The sequence below is a fragment of the Penicillium digitatum genome, chromosome 1 (genome assembly GCF_016767815.1).
Source record: "Penicillium digitatum chromosome 1, complete sequence".
Classification (NCBI taxonomy): Eukaryota; Fungi; Ascomycota; class Eurotiomycetes; order Eurotiales; family Aspergillaceae; genus Penicillium; species Penicillium digitatum.
In genome coordinates this window covers 5,054,360-5,068,062 of record NC_089384.1, presented here as the reverse complement: position 1 = coordinate 5,068,062, position 13,703 = coordinate 5,054,360, and the positions used below count along the sequence as shown (strand labels likewise).

General features: G+C 47.6%; 6 protein-coding genes across 6 annotated transcripts; 2 read left to right on the top strand and 4 right to left on the bottom strand.

Moving 5' to 3' along the window:
- Positions 1-126: 126 nt before the first annotated feature.
- Pdw03_4078 (Exo-arabinanase) lies at positions 127-1,376 on the top strand (the record flags this gene model as incomplete). The annotated part of the gene is made up of 3 exons (XM_014676034.1): positions 127-665; positions 715-880; positions 945-1,376. 3 exons carry the CDS (start codon positions 127-129, stop codon positions 1,374-1,376), a joined length of 1,137 nt encoding a protein of 378 aa, XP_014531520.1.
- Positions 1,377-2,044: 668 nt separating this feature from the next.
- Pdw03_4077 (uncharacterized protein) lies at positions 2,045-3,118 on the bottom strand (the record flags this gene model as incomplete). Its single annotated transcript, XM_014676035.1, has 4 exons — positions 2,045-2,269; positions 2,320-2,429; positions 2,497-2,856; positions 2,905-3,118. The coding sequence occupies 4 exons, from the start codon at positions 3,116-3,118 to the stop codon at positions 2,045-2,047; spliced, it is 909 nt and encodes a 302-aa protein (XP_014531521.1).
- Positions 3,119-3,543: 425 nt separating this feature from the next.
- Pdw03_4076 (uncharacterized protein) lies at positions 3,544-4,521 on the top strand (the record flags this gene model as incomplete). Its single annotated transcript, XM_014676036.1, has 3 exons — positions 3,544-3,685; positions 3,739-4,178; positions 4,237-4,521. The coding sequence occupies 3 exons, from the start codon at positions 3,544-3,546 to the stop codon at positions 4,519-4,521; spliced, it is 867 nt and encodes a 288-aa protein (XP_014531522.1).
- Positions 4,522-5,544: 1,023 nt separating this feature from the next.
- Pdw03_4075 (Zinc-containing alcohol dehydrogenase, putative) lies at positions 5,545-6,414 on the bottom strand (the record flags this gene model as incomplete). Its single annotated transcript, XM_014676037.1, has 1 exon — positions 5,545-6,414. One exon carries the CDS (start codon positions 6,412-6,414, stop codon positions 5,545-5,547), a length of 870 nt encoding a protein of 289 aa, XP_014531523.1.
- Positions 6,415-6,667: 253 nt separating this feature from the next.
- On the bottom strand, positions 6,668-9,379 carry Pdw03_4074 (Beta-glucosidase 1; the record flags this gene model as incomplete). Its single annotated transcript, XM_014676038.1, has 3 exons — positions 6,668-8,970; positions 9,027-9,264; positions 9,323-9,379. The coding sequence occupies 3 exons, from the start codon at positions 9,377-9,379 to the stop codon at positions 6,668-6,670; spliced, it is 2,598 nt and encodes an 865-aa protein (XP_014531524.1).
- Positions 9,380-11,511: 2,132 nt separating this feature from the next.
- Pdw03_4073 (ABSCISIC ACID-INSENSITIVE 5-like protein 5) lies at positions 11,512-12,323 on the bottom strand (the record flags this gene model as incomplete). The annotated part of the gene is made up of 2 exons (XM_066100657.1): positions 11,512-12,240; positions 12,300-12,323. 2 exons carry the CDS (start codon positions 12,321-12,323, stop codon positions 11,512-11,514), a joined length of 753 nt encoding a protein of 250 aa, XP_065956057.1.
- Positions 12,324-13,703: the final 1,380 nt, after the last annotated feature.

Genomic DNA, 13,703 nt, shown 5'->3' with positions numbered 1-13,703 from the left:
GGGATAACCCCGGAGTACTATGTACGCTTTTTATAAATCAACTCTAATTTTGACTGAATCGAGCTATAAAAGCAGAATAATGCTCCCAATGAAGATAGAATACCAGTTAGCTCCAGCATATTTAACATGAGAATTCCACAGGTTTTTGCTTTTGTGGCAGCCGCAGCTGCGGTGACCATTCCAAGCTCTAGGCAGTCATCTCCTGCCTCCCTCACAAATGTGACCATCTTCTCGCCACCCTCCGACTACATCGTGCCACGAACGCTTTACCCACGGAACGAGCAGCTTCCCAACGGCGACCTTCTTGCCACATGGGAAAACTACTCACCAGAGCCTCCCGCAGTATACTTCCCCATATACCGCTCCAATGACTACGGAAAGACCTGGGAGGAGATCTCCAAGGTCCATGACACTGTCAACGGATATGGCTTGCGTTATCAGCCGTTCCTCTACTCCCTGCCTGAGCGCGTCGGCTCGTTTGAAAAGGGTACTCTACTTCTAGCTGGTAGTAGTATTCCTACTGATTTGTCGTCCACGCACATCGATCTGTATGCGTCGCAGGACGATGGTGTGAATTGGATATTTGTCAGCCATATTGCTGCTGGAGGAGAGGCATTGCCGAACAATGGACTGACTCCTGTATGGGAGCCATTCTTACTCGCCCAGTATGTTCTTCTAATCTACTATGAAAGAACTCACTAACTCTATTTACAGTAATGGCAAGTTGATTTGTTATTACTCGGATCAGCGAGATAATGCAACCCACGGACAGACTATAGTTCACCAGGTCTCAACTGATCTAAAGACCTGGGGACCTGTTGTAGAGGATGTCGCCTATCCGACATATACCGACCGACCCGGCATGCCAGTTGTGACCAAGGTATGCGACACCGGTTCAATTGCGATTGATCTGCGCCATGCCCGGAGAATGCTAACAGTTCTAGCTCCCGAACGGTCAATACTTCTACATCTATGAATATGGTTCTTTCTTTGGTACTGCAAGCTATTCTTTCCCCGTTTACTACCGTTTGTCGTCCGACCCCGAAAATATCGCCTCCGCCCCGGGCCAGCGTCTGGTTGTTTCGAGTGGTACTCGACCGACATCTTCGCCTTACGCTGTGTGGACACCATACGGTGGTAAAAATGGCACCATTATTGCCAGCTCCGGTACACAGAGTACTTTGTTTATTAATAAAGCTCTTGGTGAAGGGGAGTGGACAGAAATCGCCTCGCCCGAAGAACACGGCTACACGCGGTCTCTACGGGTACTGTCGGAGGATGGGGGTCGATACTTGGTCGTGCATTCCGCGGGAGTGCTATCTGGCACCAATAATCGGGTCTCCGCAAGTGTGATGGATTTGAAAGAGGTATTGTAAACTAAAAGACCATTTGTGGCGGCAGATCTCTCACAAAAAACGCGCCATTCAATTTCTGTCTATCATTGTTTGATCGTTGCGAGTGATGTGAGTTCTTGATATTCATGGAGAAAAGATCTGGATTTCGGCGAAGGACTAGAGACGTTGTACATATGGATTGATGAGTCACTTCGCATCCTGTAAATACTCATTTTTATTTCTACGCATGCAAAATTTGGAAAGCTCTCATTGAGGTAAACTCTTGTTAGGCACAGGGAATGAATGGTCTTTGGTATGTGGTTTTCTGATACTTTTGGATGTCTTTATAGTCGACTTTTCGGATACTCCTTCACAGGGTCGTTCTTGTTAGACATCTCCCATCGTTATTTTTTTAGCCAGAAAACAAAAAAATTTGCGGTTAAAAAGGCGACGTTTCAAATATAGAGTAGTAAAATGTGATATGGATGGACCCGTTAATCCAGAACTAGCCCCCGCCTATGTTCTTTACATGAGAACCAGAGAGGTAAGTCAATCTACTCTACTATGTCTGATGATCTGTTACAGGTCATACAGGGTAACCTGGTAAAATAGTAAACATGTCTCATCAAGCTACCTCTCTAAGAACGTGGAATCACAATTTAACCACGTTCCTTCAGCTGGTCACAGGGTTCCCATGGCTAGGTCACAGCCTAGATGGTGTGTGCATGGCATAGTCCAGTCCTCTGATCTTCTCTTTTGGAACTTGGCTTTGAATTCAGCTGCTTCAGAGAAGCTAAGAACTCGCATTCAGACCCTTGGTTCCATATTTTGCGGCCGGTCTGTGGATCGAATCGCGCAGCATGAGCAAGAATCTTTGCCAGCATCGAGACAATTTCTTGCGCACTGTGCGCCCAGTGGTAGGTCTTTTCAGTCCACTAAATAATGCATCAGAGTTATCCAAGCACGTTTCACCAAGATCTCTTACCTCGCCATTTGGACGAATCCGGATGAACGCCCACTTGAAACTGTCCGTTGCGATTCCATACACTGACGTGTCTGGAATCTTAGCCCGCTTCCTTGTCTCATGAATCATGGCTATTCAAGTTGGCACTAACCCACCTATGGTGGATTTCAATAATGAATTCAAGTCAAAATCACGTACCCATGTATGCAAGACACCGCAACATACCGCTTTTGAGCAAATCTGGTCTTTCTGCTTCAACTATTGCCAGATTGGTCGCATGTTCATCGGGCGTGCCATACCAAAGAGAGTAGTCAACGATGCCGAAGAATCTTACCCGTTGAGAATCGCGTTTCCAAGTGAATTCCATCTTGCGGTCGAATTGCAAGTGAACCGACTTGAGTGATGCAGAGCAAGCAACGGATGTACTGGGCTTTGCAATAAACTCGCTTTTCATCTTAGCCAGAGTTGTCAGGATCATCACATTAATACGAGATCGTATGAAGGCCTCGTTTGTAGGTGAGCCACCGGTCGCTGTGTCATAGTCTACGAGGATGGAGTCTATACAGGTTAGTGTAAACACATACCCACATCAGGAATCGAACTTACTTAGATACGGAGGGAGAGAAATCATCTCAGTCTTGCTAGGAGAAAGTTCAAACTCGGTAGGCAGACAGTGAGTGAGGTTGAAGTGATGCGGAATCTCACTCGGGTCCAGGTCGGTTATAGACAGTACAGGCATCTTTTTCAATTTCCTACGCTTGGCACGTCGGTTTTCGAGAGCTCTGTACTTGAACTTTCGAGGCTTAACAATATTCTCCATGGCTCTAAAAGGCGAGTGTAATGGCTATCAAAAGAAATCAGCTTAGAAGTAAATGGAGTAGGAAAGATGGAAGGTCTTAATGGACCACAGGGCTTCTTTCAAAGGCTTAGTACATTAGTAGTGTCCTTGGATTAATTTCTAGTAAGTTTTTGGATTCATTCAAGTCTTTCTAAATTTCTAAATCATGTTCTGTCTCTAGACACCTTTCCTAGCTAGAAACACCTGTAACCATGGCTTCCGACCACAGATTCCAAGGATATAAAAGCCGTTTCTAGAAAAGGGAAAAGCACATTTGCTCCCGGGGTACACTCTTCTCTTGCGCATTTTACACAGTTTCTCTGCGATTCAGTAGACTTAGATCTCTACTAAATGACTCAACTTTGTTCAACTTTTCTGTTTCCAAATCCCTACTCAATTTATTTACCATGATTGAAGAAGACTGTGCTCTGATCAAAGCAACCGAGGAACACCGACGTGTAGTGGAGGCTTTTGGCCTTTCGCCCACTCGGTGGTGGAATAAGAGACAACTCAGCGCAAGAAGCACTTGGAAAATTCCAGATCGCCTCGGTGAGTTTCCGCTCATCACCTAATCTGTTTATTGGTTGCTGATGACCGATTAGCGTGCTTGTGGGACGATCTTGAGCTAATCACTACTCCAAAGGGTAGTACACATCCTTTGTTCCCAGTGAGAATAGAATCACTTCTCCTCTCGCTACTTGCAGAAACGATCAAGAAAGAGCTACTTGATCCTCACAGACCCCTGGATTTACCCCACTGGAGCTTTCGGAAGCGGATATTCACGCGAGAAATGGAAGACAACAAGTTTCTAGCTCCAGAGAATCTCATTGACTACGTCTTGTGGTATGGTCACTGCTGGGAACTGGAAACAAACATGATCGCTATGAAGTCTAAAAGTCCGGTGCCTCAAAGCTGGATTCTGCTTAGAAATATGTCGATTATCCACCATGCTCGTAAGCTTGCCGGACGGGACGCAGTTCTCTACGGCGTTATAACCGACGGTTCAAAATGGGTGTTCATACATCTGACCAATTGGGGTCGGGTAAGTGACTTTGAAAGCGGAATCCTGAGCAATATCGTGACTTACACCGTTTTTTCAGTATACAATCAAGGTATTCTCCTGGGACAACGAGCGACACTCGATTATTGGCCAGGTCCAGAACATAATCAACCAGGCCTTTGCTCTTCACAGAAAGATATTATCACGAACGTCTCTGCCGACTCCTACCGTTCATCGTATTAGTCACTGTCAGATTAGAGAGCTCCCTGCTCCATGCGATGGCTCTGATGATGAGAGCGATCGTGTAACTAAGAGGAATGCCTATCATGCGGCTACAGTGGAAGAGAGAGCCTTAAAAACGGATGAAGGACCCTCTGCCTGGTAAATTACTACCAACACATGTTTTGCAATAAAACGGCCGTTACATCAGACCCTCCCCGTCACCTACGTGGAATGGATCACATCTATGGTACTATTTTTCCCTGATCACAACTTTCTCTTTAACTATCAATCACTACGTTCATCATGCCTAAAATTAATCTTCGTAAAGGATTTCCTGTCTATCAAAATCCGATATTTCGAATTATTGACTAGGTTTTAGGCTATCTTACGATTCAAAATTTCAACCTCCTATGTGCTTGATATAAGATCACTTTTAAAGCTGCCCCCGAAGCTTGCCTTGGAATTTTTTTTTTAAAAAAAAAAAAAAAAGCACTATTATGGAATTGGAAATCAGCATCCGTCAAGAAAAGGGCCCTATAATAACATATTTAAGAAAAAGAAACATTTGCACACGTACCTTTTGTATGGTCTGCCTACAGGCATAGTAGTATCGGCTTGATCTCCACCAGCCACAGTCTTTGTCGATTGGAGCTCGTCACAAACGATAACTTCCGAATGCGAGTTCAAGAGCTATGAGCTTTACCGTCCTTTTGGGGGGGCTTTGATGTGATGGATGTTAATTTCCTTCATGTCCTGCACTACTTCACATGGAAACAGAGCGCCAAAGACTACCATCCTCTGCAATTGTGCGATAATATGAGCAAGCTAAGTAGCTCTACCGAGACGACTGGGCCAATAATTGCTGTGTTTCCTTTAGGGAATGAGTCGGTCAGCTACAAACAGGGCTACGGGTCGGATGCGGTATGATGCCAGGGAAAGATTATACTGCGCAGATGGTTGAACCATTTACCCTCTGTCTAGATGTGATTCTGACTGGATTTAGTGAATCTCAACCGTAAGTACAACCTTCCCTCGACCATCAAACCTCCCATTAGCATAATCAGAAGCCTCTTTCAGTCAATTCCAAAACTAGCAGCAACAAACGACCGCAGCTCTCCCCTCGCCACCAACTCACCCAGAGCACACAAAACCTGCCCACTTCCCTCAATAATAATAAAACAATGCCTTAACCCCATCCCTCCTCAACCCACGCTTCGCGTGAACCTCGACAAAAATCAAAGCTCGCCGAATCCACAGATATCAACACACCTCCCTCCTTCACAGACCCCCAACACCACTCCAGGACCTTCTCATCAACCGAGTCAACAACAACATCAAACCGACGCTCCTGACCACCCTCTAAGTCCACATACTTAACAACCCCCTCAGCCCCCAACTCCATCGAAAACGCCCCATTCCTCGCAACAGGCCCACTAGCCGCAACAACATGCATCCCAGCACGTGCAGCAAGCTGCACAAGGAAACCCCCAACAGCACCAGTAACAAGCACCCACTTTTCCAAATGACGAGCATGCTGGGGATCCTTCTCCCGGTAACGCTGTGGTTCTGAGGGCGCACACCCGACTGAAAGAGGAAGCGGAAGACCCGCATGCACAAAGAGTGCCTCCGCCTCGTACGCCGTCTGCGCGCTAAGCGGTAATGCCGCGGCCTCTTCCCATCCGAGAGTGGCTGGTTTGGGTGCGACCTCGTCAGTTGCGACGAGTGCGTATGATGCCCAGGTTGAGCCGTGGTCTGCGGACGTCATATCGAAGACGGCGGTGCCGGGTTTGAGGGTTGTTGTCGAACCTCGGGAAACTGATGCTACTGTGCCTGAAAAGTCATGGCCTGGGATTGTGTAGGGTTGGTAGTATGTCTCGGGCCATGTGAGCATGTCGCGGACTACGGTTGTTGCATTGATGTGGATTAGGAGCTGGTTTGGGGCTGTTGGAGTTGGGATGGGGATTTTGTCATTGTGGAGGGCTGTTGTTGGGGCGGGGTTGGCTGGGGAATAGGCTGTTTTGGAGGGTGGTGCTGGGTGGACATGGATGGCGTGCATGTTATGGATTTGGTCGATGTATTAACTGGAGTTAGAAATAGGTGTGAGGGATCACAGCATCGGAAGTACAATTCTATGATGCCGTAAAATAGTCCAATTGAAACTACTAATGGGGTTTTGTCAACTATCAAAGTCGTCACAGGAGGCATCTCTTGGGTAGAAAAAAAACTATGTGCAATACTGGCTGCCGAGAAAATGGCTCATGTGGGAATGTGTACTATCCTGCTTCCAGCACAGAAAAATGAAAGAAAATTTACTCGACCACGGGCAATGCGGCCGAGAGAGGCAACTTGCGGGATGAGTTGCCGACATAAACCGTTTTTGGGGCGTCTGAAATCACCCAGTTCTGGGAGGCAACGTCCCAGTTAGAGACATCACGGCGGGTCAGAGTAGTGGTCCACTGAATGGTCTGGCCAGGGGCAATGGTGACTCGGTCAAACTGGCGCAAAACCTTTGAGGGGTCATCGCCGCCGCCGAGAGAGACGTATAACTGGGGAACCTCATCACCAGTCACGGATCCGGTGTTAGTAATAGTAGCGGTCACCTGGTAGAGGTCTTCAAACAGAGCGGGGTTGCCACCGGAGTTACCGCTGGAGGGGAGAAGTTCCTGGGGGGAACCATCGGTAGCACCCTCAGGAAGGTAGTCCTTAGATTCCATGCCGTAGTCAGGATCACCGGACGAGGCACGCAGGTCGGTGGAGTTCAACCACGGGTAAAGGTACTGGCGGACGCGTTGAATGCCCTTGGGGAAAAGGTTATCCGAGGCTTCGCCAACTTCGCCGAAAACGGGGGCCTTTTGGGTCTTTCCAGTAGTCGCCTTGTATTCGTGGTGTTTGAATGAGGTAAGAGGGGTGACCTTGAGGTCGGAAAAAGCAAATTTGGTGTAGCTCAGACCGTAGCCAAACTCGTAAATGGGCTCAATGTTGTCCTTGTCGAAACGGCGATAGTCAATGAAGATGCCATCCTCGAAATCATCCTGAGGAGCATCTGCACCGTTGTTGGGCACTGTGAGGATAGAAGGGCCATAGTCCTTGCGAGTCTTACCCCAAGTGAATGGAGTTTTACCACCGGGGTTGACGCGACCATACAGTACATCCACCAAGCTGCGACCGCTCTCCTGGCCTGGCAAACCAGCCCAGACAATAGCGGTAATGTTGTCATTGTCATACCAATCGCTAATCAGGACAGCGGATGTGCTGTGGATCACGACGATAGTATTGTTGCAGTATTGACCAGCAGTCTTGATCACCTCTTCGCCGTTCTTCCACAGAGTCAGGTTCTTGCGGTCACCCTCGTTACCGTCAACATTGATGAATCCCTCGCCAGAGTCAGCGTTTACGAAAACCAGAGCAACATCAGCTTGGGAGGCTAGGGCGGCCATCTCCGTCAGTGCCCAGTTGTCAGTCACAGTAAAAACATTGGTCTGTCCATTGCCGTAATCCAGGACTTCATTCTGAATGGCTTGCTCGGGTGTAACCAGATAAGGGAAGTTCGCAGTTCCACTACCCCAGCCCATGGCCAGAGTTCCATTGTCACAGCCACGGTCGTTGCAGCCATTGGCGCCATAAGCATTAGACCCTGCGTCCTCTCCCAGAATTCCGATGAGTTTCTCGCCATAGGTAAGGGGCAGTGCACCACCCTTATTCTTGAGGAGAACAGTGCTATCAGAGCCAGTCTTGCGAATAATCTGGGCGTGGTCACGCTGCACATTCACGCGCTCGTTGACCTTACCCCAGGCCTCGTTGACAATGTAGTGCTTGAAGTTGTACTCATCACGGGTCCAGGAGCTAAAGTTAGGAGGAGTGCGGAAACGGTCACGTCCTACCTTGTAGTAAGCTGACATGATTCGGACAGCCATGTCATCAATACGCCATTCGGGGACGGTCCCGTTCAGAACAGAGATAGTCAGGTTGGTTCCCCAGTAGGAATAAGGGCTGCCAAGAATGACGTCACCTGGCATAGACATGTCCAGACCGGCCAGAGCAGATTCGACACCGCTGTGGTGCGCACCCCAGTCGCTCATAACAAAGCCCTGGAAACCTAGCTCGCCCTTGAGCAGCTTGTTGAGGGAGTAACTGTTTGCACAACCGTAGCTGTTGTTGATCTGATTGTAAGAGCACATAACAGAGCCAACACCAGCACGGATCGAGTCCACGAAGGGCCAAAGGTACAATTCGTGCATGGTCTTGTCATCAATATTTGAGCTCACACTCTGGGAGATATTGTATCCATATCCCTGAGCCTCGCTAGACTGACGGAAGTGCTCTTGTTCATTTCCAATGAAATGCTTAGCACAAGCAATGACACCAGCATCCTGCACACCCTTGATGGTTTCGGCCATCATCACACCAGTCAAAACAGGGTCAGGCGAAAACCCTTCCCAGTTACGGCCGCCATCGGGGTACTTTCCCAAAGGACCAGCAACAGGACCCAACTGCACATCCACACCTTTGTCCCGGTGCTCCTCGCCCATTGCCATACCACGTTGGTAGGCAAGTCGCTTGTTCCATGTTGCGGCAACATTGACACCAGAGGGGAAACCAGAGTTGTAGTCACCTATTCGAATTTCATCAGTTGACTGCGCCAAGCTCATTCCTGACGGGCAATCTTACTAGAGCGCACACCCAATGGCGAGTCCTGCATACACATTCCCCACATGCCAAGTCGGGGAATGCCACCGGTCTCACCAACACATCGTTCTTGCTCCCAGCCAGCACCTGTCGTCAAGTTGACTTTCTCAGCCAGTGTCAAATTAGAGACGAACTCAACGGCGCGTGTGTATGCTTCGGACCATTCGCCCGCGCCAGTCATCCATGGGGAAGGATAGTATGGAGGAGAATAGGCCAGCGACTGTTCTGACGCGATTTGATTAACAGTGGTATGATTAGATGATTTGAGATGGACTGACCTTTGCATCAGCCACTGAGGCCGTGAATGCGGCTACCTCAAGCCACGCAAACTTCATTGCTGTGAGAGTGGTAGAGAGCGTTTCAGAGGGACAGCACAAATAGAGCTGTTGAAAGAAGATAGAATGAGGAAGGAACGAGTCTCAGATCATGGAGGGGAAGACTAGGGCTTTAAGTGTACGGAGGTTTCCTGATTGCTCACAGGGATGTAATTGTGCATATCATATGAAATTTACTCCATACAATGGAATTGAGAATTGTTATGAAAAAAAAACGAGAAGGATCGACAAGGTATGTACTATCCTAATAATGCCACTATTTCGTGTCCCATGATTGGCCATGGTTTACTCTTACTGGAGCTTGTGTTCACTGAATTTGGAGACATGCTCATCCTTGAAAATGGACAGAAGGCACATTTGTGGCTGGTAGAGGGGACAAGGAGAAATACAGGGTGAGAAGTCAAACCCCCCTTTCCCAATGATATCAGAATCACACCTGAGCACCAATACACAGGCACTCCCTCTAACACCACATAAGTAGCACTCCAGGAGTATTAACTCTCCTCGGATCCATCGCCTTACTTCGATTCTACATACGAGAACGGCTAAATTTCGGCATTCACGCCCTGTCTAACACACCAGCGCGCTCGTGCCTTTTCCCCGTCAATTCTTATTATCCGTAAGGCTTTGAACCCGACGATCTTTGGTGATTTTACCCGGAAATTATCTTCTTGCGCTTCTTGCGTGTGTTGTGGTGTACAGAGGACAACTACACACGTATTGGGATCCATTCTGTGGCAAATGCTCTCACCTGATCAAATAAATGCAGAGATGTGACTTCCAAAATTCTAGTCCGGTCTGACTACTTTCTCGCGTCCAATAGATCACCGCTCATCCTGACGAATAGGGAAACCCTTCTCATCATATCACTCCGAGAGTTTGGGGAAGTAGACCTTGGCCATCCGAGACTGTTTCTAGCAATCCTAACAACGAGTGTTCCGTGAATCTTCAGCTAGCCTCGAAAAAACAGTTGCTTTATCAATTCTTTTTCCGTTTCCTGCATAGATATCTTTATCCACCTTGCAACCATGGACTACGCTATCAGCTAAGCGTTTTTTGCTACCGTGGAGCCTTGAAGTGCGGGGAGCCCCGCACTTCGGGGGGGGGGCATCGGACCAAATTCCCGCATCCCCGGTCTCTTGACACAGGCCAGACTGCCAGTCTAACTACACACACTTTCACGTCTTCTCAGCCATTTTTATATTTTGCATGTCTCAACTTCCTCCGGCTAAATTCTTCTCTAGTTAGATTGTTTAACCTTGAAATCCACCCGCCGGAAGAGAAAGTCAGACTATTCCAGAACTTTGCATGAAGAACACGCTGGTCGCTGACGAATCGTCCCGCCAAGCACTCATAATTTCCCTTTTTGTGGATAATCGTCGGTTCTGTGGCCCAATATTGTTGGGTTTCAGGGCTTCTGCCGGTTGAGGATTCAGGATTCTTGAGGGCTCTTCGGGTGTACTTTCAATTTGCGGGATAGTAGCCATGTATGGCCTAGTCCTTTTTGATAGTTTGTCAAACCTCAAATATGGCCCCCCTAGGCCATAAACAGGAACCTTGGTTTTTGTTATGGAATAGTGGAAAAGTACGCTGTTTTTTCGTTCAACGTAGTTCTCCAATAATAATGCGGCTATTTTTCTGAGATGCCACATCAAGAAATGTAGACATATTTGCATCATTGGCGTAGCTATAACTATTAGTTCAGCTCGCAAAACGTCGGTCTTGTACTTAATCTCGAATTTGGACGTGTAAAACCGAGTTATTGTTGCCATTCCACCATTTTGGCGTGGGTCTAGCCAGAAATTAATCCTGCACGGGCTTGTGGGTGTAGAGTGGTCCCACGGCTCTGGTGAAATTTTCAGGCAGAATATTGTCACATTCTGGATGTGGGGACGAGGAGCTGTGCTGCGGAACCAAAAATTGTTCCAGCAGTCGTTGGCGGAATCTGATCCGACCTTTTTTAACCCGGCACTCACTGCTGCAAATGACATGACAGATTTGAAAACGATTCCTGGCAGCAACCAAAGTCCCCATTCCCATCCTCTTGTCCAGATTCAGAGGCTACCAGAACTAGCAGGTTCACAAAAATACTAACATCTCAGATGATCGTGGAAGCCCAACCAATGCCAAAGTCAAACATCACTGCTGATGTCGTCTAGAACTTGGAACAGAATGTGATTTTGAACTCTGCAGCCTGTACCATTTGCACCTGCTCGGAACCCAGACCAAATTCTTCGCCGAATCTCATCAACATCAATTCCTTTGGTGTTGTATTGATTGATCATTTCTTCCGCAATGGCACACAGCGTCGAGTTGAGCACATCTTCATCGGAAACCGTTTCCGGATTCTGTCTATCGGACCGGCATCCACACAAAGCCGGATCTTCTTCTTGCGGGGTTTGATGTGGTGGTTGGTCTGTCGGTTGCACCACTGTCGAGGCACATGCACTATCAACCGCTGTTGGCAGTTCAGTAATCTCTGGTTCCGCTCTGTAGACGCGAGGTACTGCCATTGACAAATTTGTTCGGTGACTATCTCGACGTAATAGAGGCAGATGATTATCTCTCTTCACTTGCTGAATAGCAGGGATAGCAACCTTCCGGTTGGTGTTCGCCCACGTATCCGCTTCGTGTAGATACTGCTGTACAGAAGCACTCGGAACTCCCAGTGATCCCAGAAGAGCTTTCAGATGCCGATTTTCAGCTTCGACTTTTTGCGTTGCCAGTCGGTACTCAATGTCTTTTTGCTGGGCTTGTTTTTTACACAACGCTAGGCGTTGCTCTAACTCATTCACAAACTCCTGCTTCCGAGCTCGACTCTTCCGTTGATTCTCACGTACCCGTGCGAGTCGCTCCACATGCTTCTATGCTAGTTAGGATTCGAGTATTGGCCGCAACTACTTCAACGAGTGTAACTCACCTTCTGGTCTTTCGCTGAGTCCATCGGTTGCTGACCCAGGAGTGTATGGCATTACTTAAAACTTATCAATCAAAATTATCATACAAAGAACTCACTGAAAGTGGTATGACAGATGTGGTGGCAGAAGGTTCAATATTGCCTCCTTTGAATTTCAAATTCGGAGAAATGATGCAACGCCTTGTTGCCTAAATTTTAAGGCTTCTATTTCACGGTCACGTGGAATTTGCTTCAAAGCCGAAGGTCGCATTATTTGATTTCATGAGGCAATTGCGTTCATGAAGTGCATGTTAACTAAACCTTCCAACGGTTTTTAATGGTATGTTAAAAGATACTTTATCCAGCGTGTAGGTAGTATTCTTGGATGCGGTAAGCTATGGTGCTCAATCCACCGATATTTTATAGATGTCTTCTTTATTTTAGGGATTCACGCATGGATCTAGCCAGGATTTTTGCAGCTACCCATCACTTGCTGCCAAACCCGCTCCAGGGATTGGCCAAGGAACAGCATATTCTGCAGCCTCCTTTCTTGTACCATCCATTCCACGGCCTTGACCGAGCCCGGGGTTCCTCTTAATCTTCGCTCCCTTCCGAATAGGACTTCAAGGGTATTAGACCCCTCACCAGCATACGAATGAATGCCAGACTAAGGGCTCTATTAACCGCCCATTCCTAGCATATATACTTCACCTTCATATCAAATCAGGGGTTCCTTAATCTGGATGAACTTGCAAGGCATGGCGGGACAAAATTGAAGAAGAACAGAGACTTTTGAGGTTGTGATCCGGGAGATGGATACCGCACTCCGCACAAGCAGAAGGGGACAAAAGTGCAGATCACAGACGAAGGGGGTCCCCCTGGCCTTTCACGTTTATCCCTTGGTCCATGCTCACATATACGCCCCTAGTTTCAGCTTATGAAACCAGTGTTTGGTGTTAAAAATGTTGTAGTCACACAATAGTGATGCATCCATTTTGCCTGCCTCAGGCACACCACGTACACATACGGAGTGTACACGTATGAGGCACACTCTTAACTTTCCAACTTCAACATAGTCAACTAGGTCGTTACTCTGTGTGTATCTCAAAGAACCTGGCTATTTGGATAATTATCCTTGCCTGAGTACTACTAGTGGTAGGTACTAATTAAATTTACCTTGTATCAGGAACAATGTTCCGATTAGAGGCAGTAGCGGTAGTAATGAGTTGGAAGATAGTATAGCGATGTAGAGACCTCACCGTGTCAGCCACACCCATAAGACCCCATTGCGAGGGGATTCACAGAATTAACAAAATCAGTCAATTTCCCAACTCAGCTCCATACGAAAGCGAGAGCGAGAGGCAAATAGCGATTACCCCCGACGTCATTGGCCGTCAGTCGCGTCTGAGCTCAACGCACCATGAAACC